At 40.7% G+C, this 19,059-nt stretch overlaps 1 protein-coding gene across 3 annotated transcripts in view; it reads right to left on the reverse strand.

Moving 5' to 3' along the window:
• The window catches only part of LOC133530726 (catenin delta-2), a 63,977-nt gene that overhangs the window by 8,762 nt on the left and 36,156 nt on the right, over window positions 1–19,059 (reverse strand). For 2 of the 3 annotated variants that reach the window (XM_061868753.1, XM_061868755.1), the window contains exons 3-17: window positions 15,692–15,812; window positions 11,488–11,613; window positions 10,916–11,068; window positions 10,520–10,608; window positions 9,910–10,051; window positions 8,442–8,538; window positions 7,844–8,020; window positions 7,329–7,510; window positions 6,713–6,872; window positions 4,393–4,582; window positions 3,676–3,767; window positions 3,220–3,389; window positions 2,963–3,104; window positions 2,272–2,444; window positions 665–833 (exon numbers count right to left, since the gene is read on the reverse strand). In XM_061868753.1, the coding sequence (XP_061724737.1) occupies window positions 665–833; window positions 2,272–2,444; window positions 2,963–3,104; window positions 3,220–3,389; window positions 3,676–3,767; window positions 4,393–4,582; window positions 6,713–6,872; window positions 7,329–7,510; window positions 7,844–8,020; window positions 8,442–8,538; window positions 9,910–10,051; window positions 10,520–10,608; window positions 10,916–11,068; window positions 11,488–11,613; window positions 15,692–15,812 (2,183 nt within the window). Of the gene's footprint in view, window positions 1–664; window positions 834–2,271; window positions 2,445–2,962; window positions 3,105–3,219; window positions 3,390–3,675; window positions 3,768–4,392; window positions 4,583–6,712; window positions 6,873–7,328; window positions 7,511–7,843; window positions 8,021–8,441; window positions 8,539–9,909; window positions 10,052–10,519; window positions 10,609–10,915; window positions 11,069–11,487; window positions 11,614–15,477; window positions 15,574–15,691; window positions 15,813–19,059 lie in introns of those variants that run through there. The other variant, XM_061868754.1, reaches the window with a different exon arrangement.

Raw genomic sequence — 19,059 nt, forward strand, 5'->3', positions numbered from 1 at the left:
GCCCGTCCGTAATATCCCAGATAAGGGATCCCGTCCCGCGCTCAGTATCGTAGGTTCTAGCATAAGTAGAGTTACCTAAATAAACCGGCATAAAAGACCGCAGATTACCTAATTATAAATCAGTGTTTCTTTATCAACTCCTGTGTCCCCTCACACCTGAGCTAAGCCGAGAGACAACCCGAGGTCCCGTCTGGACTAAGGGAGATTGTATGTCGCCACACCCGTCCCGACGCGTGTGACAACATCACAATAGTAAATATGATTTTAAAGCAAAAAAACGTAAACAAAACAACGGAATAGTATGGCAATTGACAGAAACACACGTAGCTTTTTTGCCATATTTGGCCACATCAAGCGCTGTGATCGTTCCGGCTTCCCCCACCACCCGCTTTGCACGCTTCCAATAAGTCAAAGATAGCGCAAGGCGTGGTGTTCAAAGGGTTCAATAACAGGATAGAAACATCATTTGATGATCATTAAATCTTTGGGGCATCATCAAAGAACCGACTCGCAACCAATCAACCAACGGACAAAGCGCCGCGTGGAAATTGCTCGCATTGTAAACGGCCCATAATTTTCCAGCCCGGTGCTTCGTAGGCCATGGCTTATCTTTTGTTTTAAATAAATACATAAATGAATCTGTTATTAATAAGCAAGACATTACCTGCAAACTTCAGCACCCTCGGCGTATGCCGATGGCGCTGCTTGGTGAGGTTGAGCAGGCGCTCCACGCCGCCGGCCTCTAGCAGCGAGCGGCTGAACTCGCCGCTCTTCTTGATCACTTCGTTTAGCGTGGCCAGGACGGCCGCGATCGTGTCGTCCGATGTGCCCTGCTGGAAAGTAAGATGAAGGTTAAAACTAAAACTACACTTGAACATGAACATTTTATTGGATAATTTTGAACGATTGTTTAACATGTAGCAATCAAAACATATATATCTATAATCAAATCATCATCAATATCTTTATAAGACCCAAGGAGAGGTCACTGTTTCAATTCCGTACCAGATATTTGTAATGTAAATTAATAATTAATTAATAAGCATGTAGCCTTTAATATTGACGTCGTTTCCCTTGATTTAGTGTATCTCTATTATCGGAAATATCACGGGCTGTACCAAGGTTTACTATATAAAAATTTCGCTTGAATAGAATAGAATAGAATAACGTTTATTGCAAAACCATCTACAAACAGCACCACATTAGAAAACAAAAAAAAGTAAGAAAGAAGATCTAATACACTAAACAGTTATAACTACTTGTAACTTATACTAACATGGAATAGTTACAGTGATGATGCTGTAATAGAGGCTACAATTGGACACCACTCAGCATATGCTCTAACATATATATGCTACAGCGCTGGTCTTCCGTGGAGCCCAGGGCAAGAAGATAGCTCGGAACAGTAAAGGCAGTGTCAGACAGTGATTTAGCAAGTATTAATATTTAACACAAGTTAGAAACTAATGCACGGAAAAATTTCAAAGCGGAAGTGAGTGGGTTGGGAATATCTAAAAATATATAAAAATATAAACAGGTAAAGTCAGGCATGTATTTAGTTTAATATATAGTAGAGCATATATACATAAAAAGGCAACTCGTTAAAAATAGATAAATAATTCAATTTATAACATAAAATAATCATAATCTAACTAAGGTGCATGGAACGCGAAGAACACGGCAGTTGGAAGCTGAAAAGATATTGTTTAAATTTAAGTTTAAAAGTGAGTAATGTTTTAGAGTTACGTATTGGAGGGGGTATGTTGTTCCAGCATTTCGTAGCAGAGTAGCGAAAACTGCCACGAAATGCTGCTGAACTGCCGTGTCTCGGACAGAGAAGTCGAATGCCATCTCTCATTGGACGGGAGGAGAACGACAACTTGTTAAAAAGGTATTGGGGTTGTTGAAAATTTACCATACCGAAAAGTAAGGTCGCAAAGTGCAATGATCGACGTGCTTCCATTTTCAACATCTTACCACTGTTAAGATAAGGGGTGACATGAGCACGTGGAGGGATGGGAAAACAGATTGCTTACAAGTATCTTCTTCCCCGTCAATTTTACACACATTTAAGTAATTTAATTTCTTAACGTTCGCAAGCGATACTAAAACTTTTTTACTAAATGAAAAATTCATTGCTTCGGGCATGACTAGAACAAGCGACCTTTCGGAACACCGGATCACCCTCAACCAACTGAACTAGCGAAACTTACCAGAGCATGAGAATGTTTCCATTTTATGTTTACTATAGAAAATAGTAAGGATCCTTACCTGGTCATGTTGTTGGTTCCCGCTAGGCAGCTTCTGCACGAGGTCCCGCATGGCGTATTTCCCGATGAGCTCCTTGTTGCGTTGGTCGATTGCCAAATTTCGAAGAGCCGTGGCGACGGCACATACGACGCGGTCAACTTCCATTCGAAGCAATTCCACTAATATAGGTAGACCTGGTAAGCATTTTTAGGATTAGATTCAACGTTATGGATGTTTGTTTTTCAGGGGCAGTTGTCGTCAAATATATGTGACCGCCATAAGTACGATTCCCACCGAACGGGCGAAGTTGGAGCGCATTTCACATTTGTACGGCAGCAAACCGGTCGACTTCTCGCTAACGCGGACGGCTCCGGACAGACTCCATCGTGTCTGCCGTACATAATGTACACATTGAAAATGCGTTCCGGCGCGGCCCGACTCCAGACGGTCGATGGGAATGGTAAATTTGCCTTAACCTTATCGCCAAGATAAGAGTGTCCAGATGTTGGAATATATTGAGCGTGTTCACTGGTGAGATAGGTAGCCATATACTAAACTCAAATAAACTTTTAGACTGTGAAAAAATAAGCCATTTCAATATATTCGTAGAGAGGTCATGTAATCACCAAAACGTAGGTTAGTGATTGATCACGCCGATAATTTTTGACACTCGTCGTAAAAGTGAATTAGCTGATGTATAGGTGTAACTCACCCTTCTCTTTCCTCACAGCCGCCCGTATGTCGATGGAGGGCTGCCAGTAGCAGGCCGCCAGGTTCTGCAGCGCGCCCGCCGCCGCCTCCAGCGTCTCCGGGTTCGAGCACGTCTGCAGCAGCGCCATGTATAGTGGCACCACCTAGTAACAACAAGTACTTATTTATTCAATTATATCATCATTATGCAAAACGAGGGAAATCTGCAACTGGGAACGTTTTACTTGCCAAATCTATTTGCCTTGGTTCTTCTCTTACCTCAGGTGACCACAGCATCTCCGTGCCCTTGGGTACGCTGTAGCCGAGCTGCGTGGTGTCGCCGAGCGGCTGGCTGTCGGGGTCGCTCTTGCCGAGCGGGCTGGTGGAGTTGGACGACGATGACCCTTCCTTCTTCTTTTTACTGCCCCCGAAACAGCCTAGGTTCTCTCCTGCAAGAAAAAACTTGTTTGAATAACGGTTATTGTCTTAATGGATTGACCCAGACTATTTTTTTTTTTTAATTCTATTCAGCCATAAAACTGGAATCTTGATTTTACGATGTGGTGCCGTGACCAGGATTACCATAAAGCTGTTTTTTAGTGTTTTCCCGTATCTAATTACTGATAATCGATTTACATAATCAACTATCCACAGAGTAAAAAGTCAATTTATTTCAACAGCATGAAACTATAACATAAGTCATCAAATCACACGGTTCTTAAAATAATATATTACCTTTGGAAGCGCTTGCTTGTATCCTCGCTTGGCCAGATGACTGGGTAGGTGGTGCTCTAGTATCGTATAGGGGATCTTCTATTTCTTGACATCTGTAAGAAAATATGTTATTAACTAACAAATTTTTTTTTTTTTATTTAAATATGAAACAAACGGTCATACAAAAAATATTATTACAGTTTCTTATCTTAATCTAGACCTATAGTGTCCATGTTTGTTAAAGATATCTTTATATAGAAGCACGAAAAGTACCTACAATTTTACTAATATAGCGGGTATTTGAGAGATCGACAAATAAATATAATCAAGTAAAACAAAGTCTTTCATCTGCGTTGAGTTAATTTTTATGGTGTTGACGTCATGAACGATTTTACGCATAAAACTATTTGGTAAGCAAGCAGAGAACCATGAATTTATTATGCCTAGAGTTATTAACTATTGGTATTGGTTGTATAAAAACACAATATACTGAACTGGAACTACAACTGGCGACGATCAGTCGTTGACAAATAGCCATTTCTGGATATCTTTTGACAGTGCTATAATTGTCTCACATGTAGGGAGAGAGCGAATTAAAGGATGTCGACATAAAAGATGTACATAATTATGTTCCGTAAGAAAACAAAAAGATCCGCGGAGAATACTTAGTATGGAAGAGCCACCGCCGGGACAGTAACGTATCGGACGGTAGTCGGTGTCCTCATATACATACGGTACCTGTAGGACAGGTTCCTGAGCACGCAGACGCAGTTCTCGACGATCTTGGTGCCGATGGCGTTGCACTGTATGGCGGCGCGCACGGCGTGCAGCAGCGCCTCGGCCAGCCCGCCCAGGCAGCGCAGGCGGCGCCGCGCGTACTCGCCCGCCGACGACGCGTTGCGCAGCACGCCGGATGCGTTTCGGAATACTGCACAACAACATATAAGTCCTAGTAGATAACAACATTGCGGTAAATTACAAATACATACATAAATCAAAATCGGTCTATTCTGCTCTCAAAAACAAATTAATTTGAAAATTAAATTTTAAGACATTTTAAGGTATATGTTTGCATTCATTTTGAATTGACTTTGATCACTGTAATAGCTACACTAGATAAAGCAGATATCACGATTTGCATTGAAACCAACCGTGCCGACTTTTTACCACATACTGTGACGTCACAGCCGAAATTTTGTGATGGGAAATCCAAACCGATTCAGACACCGATGCCCCTCCGCCCCGCTACAATTCAACTGTTTCGCTCATTGATTCATTGATTTTATATCTGCGCTCTCGCTCGCTCTCTCCCTGCTACCCCGCGAACCACGCCCAGAATCACAAATCGATTAACATAAATGAAATCCATTTTACTGACAGACAAAGGGTAAAGACAGACGAATGATAATTTTCTGCTCGCCGACTGTAATGGTTGAATTAATATTTCGTATGGGCTCCCCACTCAACTATAGTATTCATTTTGATACGCTTTAGTCAACTATAAAGAAAAATTACCAATCACGTGCCGCCACGGTCACGAGGACGAAACAAAACGGTAGCTCAATAGTACATTACTACATACTGCCGGCCGTGTACAGTCAGCTGTCGTATCAGTCTATGAAGGGGGGTCACCTCTATCTGCAGCTGACTGCACATATAGACGACCGAGCATAGCGACATAGCGAGGCCGTATAGTTATGAGGAGGGCAACCCCTTTTCACGCCAAGGTATGTATAGTGCTTTTCTCAAAATGTCCTAATGTGGAAGTTTAGGATAGGTCAATGCATGGGGTATTAAATGGGAACGAAAATTTGATTATTGTTGCGCTACGATGCACGGGTTAGGAGGCAGCCCTATAAAGATTTTTTTTTTTTTCACCAGAAAAAGTTATTTAGTTATGCAGAAATCTTTATAGGGCTGTATCTCTAAAACTGTGCGTCGTAGCGCAAAAATAATCCGAATTTCGTTCCCCTTTAAACCCCTATTTAATAATAATATTAAAATCTATTTTCTGACAGATGAATGATAAAGGCAGGCGAATGGTATTTTTTCTACTCGTCGACTGTAATGGTTGAATTAATAAGAGAAAGATAAATAAAGATAATTATATAAAAAAACAACAGGTTGCACTCCAGGAGTGCCGGCAGAAGTGAAAACTTGAATATTAACGTTGTGCATTTTTGATATTTTGAAATGGTTAGGGAATAATTTTTTACGAGTTGCTTTAATTATCAGTATAAAAGTACTATCATTTATGTGGTAAAATAATCATTATCATTTACTGCGCTATCTTACACAAGCATGACAATTTATATTACATTAAAAATTTAACACTTCAGAACTATTACAATTATTTAACATTAAAATGTTTATCTCTCAGAAAAATCAACTTCCATCCATAATTTCAACGACTCTTACACTCTCGACTCTACTGGCTTCAATGACATTGTAACAGTTTTTCGATCAGGTCACGTGTCCGTCTTAAGAATTTTCAATCTGTCGAATATGTCGGTCACGTAACCTGTCGCGAGTTTAACATTTTTTCCCTATCACAAAAAGTCACAGCGCCGCTAAAGAAGTTTTCACTTAAAAAAGGGATAAAATGTATGGAACAAAATTTATATATTTTTTTAAATTTTGTATATAATAAGTTGATATCTTTCGCCTGTTCGATATCGATTATTGATAGAAATAGAACGAGCAACACTAGTCGCAAAATTTGACAGACGAATGATAAATGGCTTGTACCACGAAGTCGAAGCGATGCGCGACGGTATCGCTTGTTCCGATATTCATCGTCTCTTAACACAGACCATCTGAACAAACGAAGTATACCTAAACATTACGTACAATAAACAATATACTATTGATGTATTTTAAATCATTTTTTTTTATTCCATACCTAAATAGTAACAAATTCCATCATTTTACTTCTTGGATAGACTGGCACTGCCCCATTTATTATCTTCCTATCAGTATCATAGGACGACAACATAAACACACACACACAGATGAGACTAGACACAACGACCGACAGTTTTAAAATAAAAATACGTACCTGTAGACCAATAAGTGTCACCGGGGTTGGTTGGATGCCAGCCAGAGTGAGGAATGATAACTTTGTTGACAATGACTTGAGCCGCGTCGTCTATGATAGATTGCTTGAGGTCTTCACACGACGACATGTTCCATATTACACCGGTCACCAGTTCTTTCACCTGTGCGCAAAGTAAATTTGTAAGCGTGGAAATACACAACAGTTAGTTACAGTTATCATACAAATAATATCAAGAATCTCTTCAAGCCAACACATATCCTATGACCATTATAGATACTTTTAACATGAATTATTTTTTTAACTGGCCGCTTGAAAGGTATGGTTGACTGGGAGAGAATGCCATTTGACATTAAGTGGCTGTCCACGGCCGCGTACAACGTCATCAGACGAGGGACGCCGCACGGGCGACACTCTTTCTAAATGCCTCCGGTCGCCGGACCGAGCACATCCAGCCGGTATCCATATCTGTAGCTCGACATAACACCGTCATGAGCTCAAAAATGTCGCTCGCATCCATTAAGGCTCGTTTGAGCCTCACCTCACGTTACGACACCCTTCGGGGTTTTCGTGGGACACTATTCTAACTAACGAAAGGTTTGATGAAGTACGGACGCACCTCCATATCAGTAGCTCGACATAACAAAGCCATGAGTGCAGGAATACCGCCCGCGTCTCGTATGGCGCGCTTGTTCTCGTCATTTTGCCGGCCGTAGGACAAGTTCCTCAGGGCGCCGCACGCGTTGCGACACACTTCGGGGTTCTCGTGGGACACTAGCCGGACTAACGGTGGGATTCCGCCTAGAACATAGGAAAACAATAATTAGACAGGCTTAGACATCATATTTAGATCTTTAGTTGATCAACACCTCATTTCACAATATGCTTCGATTTTTAAGTTTTTAAGTTAGGCTAATTTAAAGTCGTCTAATTAAGTAAAATATTGCTTATCAATGACTTTGGACATTCACCTAAACTCCTCTCCTGTTTGTTAGGGTCGTCCATATACGTGAGATGTTGGAGGTACGCCGCCGTGTTTGCTTTGACGACGTCCGATGGTGAGTATGGGAAGCCGATGACTTCATACAGGGTACTTGGTAATCTCAACCTTAAACACTAGATAATAAAGCTCACCTAAACTCCTAGTCTTCTGTTTGTTAGGGTCGTCCATATACGTGAGATGTTGGAGGTACGCCGCCGCGTTCGCTTTGACGACGTCCGAGGGTGAGTTTAGGAAGCCGATGACTTCTGGAAGGTTGGGATCCCGCCACTGTAGACCGCCGCCATCTTCGCGGCCGACTCCGCCGTGAACTGGAAACGTGACACAATAATATTACTAGTGGCTCTGTGAGCTGTAGACCTCACGATTAAGTTTAAAAATGCAAAAAAAAAACGAAGTTAAATCACTATCTCAGCGAACTCACAAGTCTTAAGTGCCATAAACTACTGGCGCTTAAGAGTCCTCGAGGACTGGTCCAAGAGAGAGTCCTGGAGAACTCGCTGGTAATAATGATGATCAGATGAGTTGAAGGCGGTAGAAAACTACTTTATGAAAAATTCAAAGTTTCATAACTCTAAGTTTCTCTCTATAAATAATAAGATAAAATTTAAAACATGATTTTTGTCCGTTTTATTTTTACAAAACAATATTGAAAATTATTGTATGAATTTCTATTGTGTTATAACAAATGACAATTGTTTGTGCTCATGTAACGTGTAGTCTTCAGCTTACCTAACGCCATGTTGGCCATTTGTTTCTGTAATTCCTCTTCATCCCCATACATTGATTGACCACCTGCACTGCCTAAACTTAATCCGTTTTGTGAATCCTGTAAAAAATTACAACACAATATAGACGATCTCAATCTATTACCTCCTTCAAATCAAACCTTAAGGAATACTATCTTTCCTTCCATAGTTTTTTATTATTATTTTTATTATTAATTAATAATAATAATAATTAGTGTCATTACACTGTTGTTTCTTTATTTAATAAATATTTGTTATGCATGTATGTCTATGTATGTTCAGTAATACCCCGCTTTACGCGACCCCGGATAACGCGGATTCGCTATAACGCGGTTTTTAGATTTTCGCGCTAAATTGCCCCGCTTTACGCGAGTGCACTATTGGTCACTGAATTGATAGTATCTGATTGGTTATTTACTTGGCCGCGGCACATCGCGCCACCTCGGATGGTAATCTACCTTCTAACTATAAATATTATTACGTTATTGGGTGTTCGGCTTACTCTTCTTCTAGCTGGCTTATCAATCAGAAACACCGCGTGCAATGAGATGCACGAATAAGAGCACTCTACCAGTATTTTGGCGATCAAATCGAAAGGCGTGGGTGACCAGAGAAGTTTTCACAGACTGGTTGAAAACATGTTTCTGACCAGAAGTCAAAGATTACTGCGTCAGAAATGGACTTCCACGGAAAGTGCTGTTGCTCCTGGATAACGCTCCACGCTGGTGAATGTCCAACCAACTTTGGATTATCCGCGAGATTTAGAAGTTCAATTGATGTACCTGCCACCAAATACTACATCACTCTCGCAGCCCGGATCGGAAAGAGAAGCCACTCAGAAAACTATTCTATGCGACTTTAATTATTATTGTTATTTTTCTTTGTGCCACCTACCATAGGTTCTAATTTTATTGTCTCCGATACCCAAAGGTTGTCTGGAAGAGATCGCTCTTAAGCGATAAGACCGCCTGTTGTTAACTCTATAATTGTCTTTGTTTGTATCTGTACATTTATTGTCAACTATGTGAGGTGTTCAATAAAGAGTATTGTATTGTATAATTGAACGAAAGTCTATTTGTAATCTGTATTATATTAACTCGCGTTAGCCGTGCAGACAATAAAAATTCAACTCTAACGCGTATGTCATAAGGCTCAGTTTGAACTGCGGCGGCCGATGCGAGTCATATGCCCATTACCCATTGTTACTAACATATTTAATTTAATTTTTTATTTTTATCTTAATTTATTTTCTGAATTAAATTATTGAATTGAAATATGCCGTATTGGTAGGTGCTCGCATCGGCCTTACCTGGCAGAGAATTAACTCTAACGCGTCTGACAAAAGGCTCACTTTGAACTGCTGCTGGATCGTGCCATACGCGGTGATGGCAGCTGTACTTCGGGTGCAGACAATAGAGATTCAACTCTAACACGTATGACATAAGACTCACTTTGAACTGCGGCGGTTGGTGTGGGTTGGGGTCATAAGCGGTGGGGTAGTGCTGGTAGCCGTACGCGTCGGCCGCGTACTCGCCGCGGGGTGACGTCACGCAGTAATGGCGGCCGATTTGTTCTAGCGACGCTGAGTCGTACCTGGAAACGAAATATTACAATTTTATTTTTAGGTAAGGCCAATGTGGAGAAGACCGACATATAAAATGTTAGGTTAGAAAGAGCGGTACAGGGCAAGAACTCTCGTATTTGTATACTTATGTAGCTCAGACACTTCACTCCTTCTGCTCTACCGACCCTCTGTAAGTGGAAAATGTGTTCACGCAAGAGTTAGAAGCGAGTAAAGAGCTTGCGTGAAATTATTATTTTTACCTGATATAGTAGATAGAATAGAAGTAATAGTTTTTGAATTCCTATTTTACCTCGTCCCGCCATGTACTCGATAAAGAACGAGGTTATAGTTGAAAACCGATCCTAAATAAAGGTATCACCGAGTTATACAAAAAAAATAGTATTACTTATTTAATTGTACTTATTGAATGTAAGATATGAATGATTGAACTTTTTCTTACTATGAATTTGTTTTCATCGATATTAGACTTTACGTACCTTTGTTGTAAGTGCAAATTGTGTTGAGGGGGCAAAGCGCCTGGCGAGGCACTTCGGGGTGACGCACTACCACCGCCTTCCACGTATTCCTGTAAACAAAAAAAAATCAATAAAAGATATGTTTTAAAATATAACATAACGCTAACACATTAATGTCCACACTTGCTTGGCCTATGTACTGCGGAACGTCCGGCGGTAGCTCGACCATATACGCTGGTTGAGCTGGATATCGTGCGCCATAGTGAAACACACTCTAACACTAATACACTAAAGTCCACACTCGTCTGGTCTATTTACTAGGGGATATTCGTCGGTGACTCCACCATATACGGCGGTTGAGCCGTGACCCCATAGTGAAACATACTTTATTTTTAACACACTAAGGTGCACACTCGCCTGGCCTATGTACTGCGGGACGTTGGGCGGTGGCTCGACCATATACGCCGGTTGAGCCGGATATGCCGTGGCTCCGTAGTGTCCGTACGTTCCGTAGTGGCCGCCCGTCGCGCCGTACGTACCGCCACCGGATACGGATACTGAATCCATCACCTGTGAAAAATAATGTTTAATAATTAACTAAGTTTCAAGAACGCAGTTGCTGTGGCCGGAAACGGCTAGAAGGCGAAGATGAAGTTTCATAAGCTTTTATTAATAGGTATTTGTCTAGGGGAGGGAAAAACGGTAAAATTTTGAAAGAAGCAGTAGAAATCACCAGTTTTAGGAAGCTAAAAGAGCCGCAAATGTTGAGTCTAAGAACTGTAAAATTTTTGGATCATTTGAAGAGCTCCTATTTTTTTACCTAAAAGGTTTGGCGACCCCTATATAGTCTAGAAGAATAATATGACCAATTAGATTTTTACAAAAGATTTCGTTTTGTTGACCCTACTTTACTCTTGTGCGTTGTATAACATCATTGAATAGCTAGACGGCCGCTAGGGCTCATAGCACTGCCGCTGCATTATACTTACATGTGGATATTTCTGCGAGGGCGCCATGGTCAGGTGTCCCATGTGGTTGTAGTGCGCGCCCGGGGAGGACACATACTGGCCGTAGTCGGGGTCGACGCCCGCGCCGACGCCCTGGTAATCGCCGGCCTGGAGATTATAGCACAATTTGTATGGAAACTAATACAATGATTACAACTAATCCATCAAAATAAATTTGGCCTTGATCTCCAGTTGACGCCATGCGCCGCGTACGGCGTCATGTCTGCGTCTGCAGCATGAGGCTGTATGCAGCATACGGCTCAACTAGAAACCAAGGTTATACACGCGGTTCAAATTGAAAGAAAAAATGAGTGTAAAAATGTTTTTCGACGCACCCATACCTATGCCACACTCAAGAAGAGGTTAAGAAGTTAAACGTGATTAAACTGATGATGTAGTTTACAGAATTAATCACTATACAAGTGTACAATTCGCGTGTTTAATTTAGTAAAATATTATGTATATACGGAAAAGTCGGGCTCCGAGAGGGTATCTGTGCAAAGTTGGAAACACTAAAATTTGCGAATATAAATGTTAAAACGAATTTACTCAGCACACGCTTCAAAGTTATATGAACTTGTTAAAATGAAAAACAAAAACATAGTCAATAATATTCCTACTTAATTTACGTTACACTAACCAATTGCATAACATATGCATGTAAACTGACGCAAATGACACTTAGTTTACTCATTTCACTCATTAGAAGGGAAAGTCGTGAGAGTAATCAAGCCAGTCTCTTAGCGAAAAAAGCAATAAGTACGTCTGAGTGGCATACGTTTTCTACTTTTGCTGTGGAACTGTATTGCGAAAAGAAAGCTTGTAACCGAGGATGTAACTATTACGAGCGATTGCAACTGTATTGCGAAATTTTAGTTATGCCATTTCTCTGCAGCTGACTATACTACGCAGTTGTGTTACATTCATACTTTTTATATCTGTGAAAGGGAGTAGGGGAGACTGAATCAGCACAGACCGATTCTTACACGGGTGCAGTCGTGGGCAATGGGCATAGCTAGTTAAGATATACGCGCAGTATCGGATTACGACTACGCGCCGAATAAGATGACGGATGTTTTGAAGAGATCGCATTACTTAGGTATACTTGGAAACTTATAGTCCTTATGGAACAGCAAATAAATAACAACTTTTTACTTAGAGGACATAAATATTGCTGCCATCACTTTAATATTCATTGACATTCATTAAATAAATATTTATTATAATAATGTGACAAGTTATTTCAATCAGCATTATTGTAAATTATTTTATGAGAGTCACTAATAGGTTACTAAACTACTGATACGTTAATTTTATTATGTTACCTTAATTATAATATGTAGACTAGCATTAATAGAATAAAACTGTACTATTGTGTGCCCTTACAGGGTGTGATGAACTGGCTATATGAAATGTAACACCTGATTATGTACATGACAATGCAATATTGAATAAATAATGACTAAATGGCTAACAGTAAATAACAAGGCAGCTAGTAATTTTAAGAAGCTAATTTTAATGCTGTCTAATAAAGGGGAAGCTTTCAGTTTCAGGTGTCGTTTTTCTAATTACGTAAAAAGCACTAAAGGAAAGAGCTAGTTAGCGTAAAGTCAAAGAAAAAAAGAAGATTAATAAATGAATTAAGTTATACTTTGGTAGACGGCACGTGTAAAATTAGTGCCTGCTTAAGTCTGGCAATATTCTGAGCTATGTAGCTCGCTCAGCTATAGTGGGACTGGGCTGGACATGTCTGCCGCATGATCTCAAAAAGGTAGGTGAAAATAATAAGCCGAGTGTGATTGATTGCAAGTGAAGCAACAACGTCTCAATGACAAAGATATTTCAGTGTTTTCATTTAACATACTACGGTACAGCCATATACCAAAGTTTTATACTTTAATAAAACCAATATAATTTATATATTACCTAAAACCAATAACTTTGAAATAGACACATTGTAGCCACAGTAAATTTACTGCCATCTTTCGACATATGATTAAAACTTTTAGAACGCCATTTGACTTTGATCCTTATTCTTTCACTGATATGTGTTTAATTTGTTAAATATCAAAAAGTGGCGCCATCTAATAGATCAAAGGCCAAAGGTATGCCGGCATCGTTTCGGTACAGTTGGATCGGTTTTCTTTATCAAATTGGTGACTTAATTAGTCCTACCTGATAGAACTAACATATTAGCTTATATCGCTGTGTGATCGGTTGCAAGTGATGCAAGATCGGTTCAGTGACCAAGATGTTTCAATGTTTTCATTTAACATACTACGGTACAGCTACATACCGAAATAAATTTGGATTCTTTATACTTCTCTTTAACAATACCAATATATATGTATATACAGGTATATAGGGTTTTAGGTAAAACTAAGCAAGTAAATGTGAATCGGTTTCTATGAACGGCCAAATTCTAAAGCCGTTCTCATTGAAGCATCTGACCGGACGGGCGATATTGTTGGCGCTGCGGGATTACGCCGAGCGCTTCTGTTGTTAGATAGAGGCCATTGAGGTTCAGAAATCTAAGACAATGTGGTTAGACTGGTAAGTAAGTAAGTACATATTCTTTATTACACCACTAATAATACATTTGGGTGTACATACCATGTTTATTGTTGGTCCTGTGAACGGGTGCCTGAAGGCGTTCTACGTGACATGACATTAAAGCTCTCCAAGGGGCCTATACGTGTTGGATCTATTTCCCCACGCAAGCCTATCAAAAGATCGGCATTTATAGGCCCATGAAATCCAAGGAATTTTTACATGTAAATCTACAAAGAAATGAAAGAATCTGGTAAGTTAGGCTTTCAAGTACGGTACAATCATAGTCTATTCTTGTTTTCATCGAAGCACGTGACCAACAAAATAAAAATAAAAAGAACTACGGAACAAAATAAACGAGATTCGAAATCAAAACCTTTTGGAACAGCGGTCCAATCGATTGACCCTGATGAATACTTCCATCTTTTCCTTTTTTGTTAATTGGACTTATATAGGGGAGCGCATAACGATTGAGAAGATTATCGTCGCCTATTTTAAAATAAATACCTAGAACCATAAAATCATAGGCGAAGAAGTGCAGCTTGTTATCTAACAGCTAGTAAAGTATTGTCCACTCAGTTTTGAAACACATCTTAATTGCCTAACGTCATTCAATACCTTCCTATTCTCTTTCCATTTACTTTTTCTTCTATTTATAAATGAGCAAGCTAATTAATCAGTTTTATGTAACCCAACGTTCCGAGACTGCAGACGATGCAATCCAATCTCGTAAGAGATGTCAACGTCATTCCGCCAAGTGAAACCTCCCTTGCGCCGTTACTGTTTTATTTCCCTTTTATGGCTAATGTATACTGCCTATGGCGGGCGGTATTTATTTACTATGTGGCTATATGCCCGCTTAGTTCATCGATATAGGTATTATAGCTATCTCATTTTATATAGACGGTCTCATTAAAAAATGCAGTATAGAGGCTGATTAGTAGTGATAACCTAGTAATATTATTTCAATCGCACACTGAGCGCAAGCAAGCCGGTCGCTTTAGTGAACACGGGTTCATAGTATACGTTCACAGTCTAGAATAAGTCTAGAGCAAGTAAGTCTGTCAAGAGAGTTGCAGCTATATAGTCGGTGGTCTCTGTGCGGACCGTACGTCCAGAGTCCACACAAAGAAGATGTCCTACCTGCATGACCTGCGTGGACGACTCAGGGCTACGGACCGTATGACAACCCAGAGAACATGTCCTTCTTGCATGGCGAGGAGGTGCTTGTGGGTGAGCACAGCGGACAGCTCCGCGTCCTCCGTGGACGACACAGGGCTGCGGACCGTACGTCCACACAGAGAACATGTCCTACCTGCATGGTGAGGTGGTGCTGGTACGCGAGCGCGGCGGCCAGCTCCGCGTGCTCCGTGGACGTCACAGGGCTGCGGACTATACGGCCACACAGAGAACATGTCCTACCTGCATGGCGAGGTGGTGCTGGTGCGCGAGCGCGACGGACAGCTTCGCGTCCTCCGTGGACGTCACAGGGCTGCGGACCATACGGCCACACAGAGAACATGTCCTACCTGCATGGTGAGGTGGTTCTGGTACGCGAACGAGGCGGACAGCTGCGCGTCCTCCGTGGACGTCACAGGGCTGCGGACCATACGGCCACACAGAGAACATGTCCTACCTGCATGGCGAGGTGGTGCTGGTGCGCGAGCGCGGCGGATAGCTCCGCGTCCTCCGTGGACGCGTCCGAGCGCGACACGGGACTGTGCTGCGAACCGTACGCGCCCTCCACCGGCCCGTTCCTGTAACAATAAAAACATCCTATAAGTATCACTGTTCGAATGTATTTTTCTAAATGAAATAGTTCCCATTAGGTATCTATGGTATGGAACAAAACGGTAGGTATATCTAGAAAACAACTGGCGAGAGCGTCAGTCGTTCTCTTATGACTGAAATGGTAATTCGAATCATAATTCTTCTTCATTTGTTGGTCTTTAGCAAAGACCAATGTTCTGCAATATGACGCAAATGACTATATGGATTAACTTCAACCTTAAACGCATCCGACTGACTTATTTTAAACTTTAATTACATTCTAACCTATTTCAGCCACCTTCCGTATCTGTATACAGATCTTCTTAATAGTTTAATAACAATAGATACCACTAGCCCGCGTCTGTACATATACATTCAGCTCGTGCAAGCGTATGTAGCACATCCCTCGGGTTTACTCTGAGGCCGCAAACTGTATGCAAATGTGAGTTATGATCGGACACATTGTTTGGAACAAACACTCTTGGTCTACCTTATTGGTAACGATAACGACTATATGTAATTTAATTCACGTATCATTATTTTCAAGACAATTTTATAATGAACTTCAAGAAATTCTATAAGGGTTCTAAGATTAAAATTATGGCTTAATTTTGACCGCCCCTTGATGATATTTGGACATTTATGTCGTGGTGGTATTAATTAGGTACCTACTTAATACACTAACTCATTGCAATTAGCATAATTCAAAAAATTCAAAATTCAAAAATTTATTCTGCAAGTAGGCCTCAAGGGCTCTTTTACAAGTCAATACAACATTTATAGTAACATCATATAGTGACATGAAAAATACATAACAACATTTATAAATACAACAGCCAATACCTGGGTAAACATTACATTATAATAATCTTAAAATAAATAATTAATACAATACAATAGAGATGTATAGTCTCTATGGTTAAAAACACATTAAATCTGGAGATACACAATACATCCTCTGACAAATTTAATATTTAAGTAAAATACCCTTTACAACAAAATAGCAATTTACTCGTCAGCAGTCCCCATATCAACACACGTTTAATTAATATCAATTACGTACTTAATTGAATAGGTAAATTTCGGTTAACGAGTCTAGGCACTCGCGGACGCTGACATGACGGGCTTTCAATTTAAAAATATCAATCAATAACCGATCATTTTATGTCTACCGGTTGTAGTTCAAGGCATCAACAATTGACAGTAAATGGCGATTACGGGAACTGATTTCCGCTCGGTCTATAAAAGGAATTCACTTGAAAATGAGCCCGTCGTTAGACAAAGGAGTCACAACTATGTCAATAGTAAGGTCGTTACTAAAGGTACGGTCTGCTTAAAACGCCACCCGCGACGGACAGCGTGCCGTGACGTCATGACAAGCGACTGATCTGCTGCTGCTGACGCTGCCCGCCGCGGGTGACTGGTTTGCTTGATCCACCCGCCAAACGCTCTATTTTGCACGCCGTATCTATAATATAACAGTACTATGCTAACTCATAAGTAGTTCGGATTTTCTTTGATAGGTAAAGCATTATTTACAATTGACGCCGCGGCGGGCGGACGCCGTATTGCTCTGATTGAACGACGGTCGCCGTCCGCGGCGGAAGACCTTGGTCCGTCACAAGTGGACGTCGCGTGTGGAGGGTGTGTCAGACCACGCAAATAGCATCCGAACGTCGTCGGTCGCGAGCGGCCGACAGTCGCGGATGGCGTGTGGTCAAGCAGCCCGCAACTTCACTGGCATTCTCTGATGGTGGCTGGCGGTAGAATTTTGCCGGCAACACGCAAGGTTGAAAACATTTTGCGTTCCAGAAGCTAAATATTTCCAAAAAAATATCAGTTCATGAGAATTGCGGCTAATATCGCCGAGATGAAATTTTCAACTTCCTAGGGTCATCCTAACGGAAACAGCGATTCAATTTGATTGAACGTGAACGTGATTGAACTTGTAGGTCGATTGTAGTCCATGTGTGAAAACCTACAAGGTAATAGGGAAGGTGGCCTCTTTGGACTGGAGCCTAACCATTGGAGCAATAGGCTTGTACACGAAAAAGAGTAGCCACTGCTAAATAATTCTGAATTTAACTAAAATCGAATAAAACTTTTTGGAAGAAATTTCACAATACATAAAGGGAAGAAGAGAAATTCGATTGCCGCGTCGTAGATCCCACTCGTAATAAGCATTTGATACGTTTTGTAATCCACGTTTTTGACTAATAGCCAATATAAAAACGTCAACTCCGTTAACAAACCGGTAACCGGATCGACCAAAAAAACGTGTAAATTAATCGAAAACTGGAACACGTAAACGACAACATCGCATCACATTCCGCTAAGTTTGTACAAAACTCAACCCTGTTCCGTATGACTGAAGATTCAATTTGAGTCATACGGGTCATTGGAGATGTAAGAGCTATACCGCGTCGTTTCGGGGAACAAAATACTAATAACAATGGAGTACACGTGACCCCAAACCGAGACCTAACCTAATTTAAATGAAATTGCAATACACGAGGGTCACCTATATTTCACGTGAGTGTTTCCGTTTTTTGCACGAATGGGCAAGACCGGTTTGCAAATTCGATTCCATTAGGGTATTTCAGCTAAAAATACAAACTGTGACGCTAAATCGATAGGATTCTTTTTATGGAAGGACTGTGTTGTATTGATTCATCAGGACGAGGCCGAGCAACATGAAAAGGTTTCCAAGAGGCTTCTACTCAAAAGAGTAATCGTGGTAAGAAAAAGCATTTCCTTATGCCGTTCAGTTTCAGATAGTAAAATGTCGCTTAAGGAAATCGTGCAATGTTGAAAAATGATTGCTTTTGCTGTAATATCTGTCTAAACGATCTAGCAAGAATCTAATATTAAAACCGCAAAATAAACTTTTTTCTATAACTCTGTTGCCTTTAAACTGCCAAGGTGATAGTAACTAGTGTCACTGTAATTGTCAATCGCTTCTATCGTGTTTGTTCTGACAATTGATCGTCTCAGGGCCGTTGTCCCGGAGGACATAGAAAGATATGAATCTTTCTTCCCGGAATCATGCAGCAGAAGTTTGTATAAAAGACCAAGTCGCAGACAAAAGCTTGAAACGTCTCATACGGAAATTCATTTCCTTGAAAGTTCATTTCATTTCCACCTCAACACGCTATATATTTTAAACTACTGATCACTATGCTATGTAACACAGGGGTGTGAATACTTGAAGAGTATATGTTCTAACGCTCATTT

The sequence above is a fragment of the Cydia pomonella genome, chromosome 23, assembly GCF_033807575.1.
Source record: "Cydia pomonella isolate Wapato2018A chromosome 23, ilCydPomo1, whole genome shotgun sequence".
NCBI classification, from domain to species: Eukaryota; Metazoa; Arthropoda; class Insecta; order Lepidoptera; family Tortricidae; genus Cydia; species Cydia pomonella.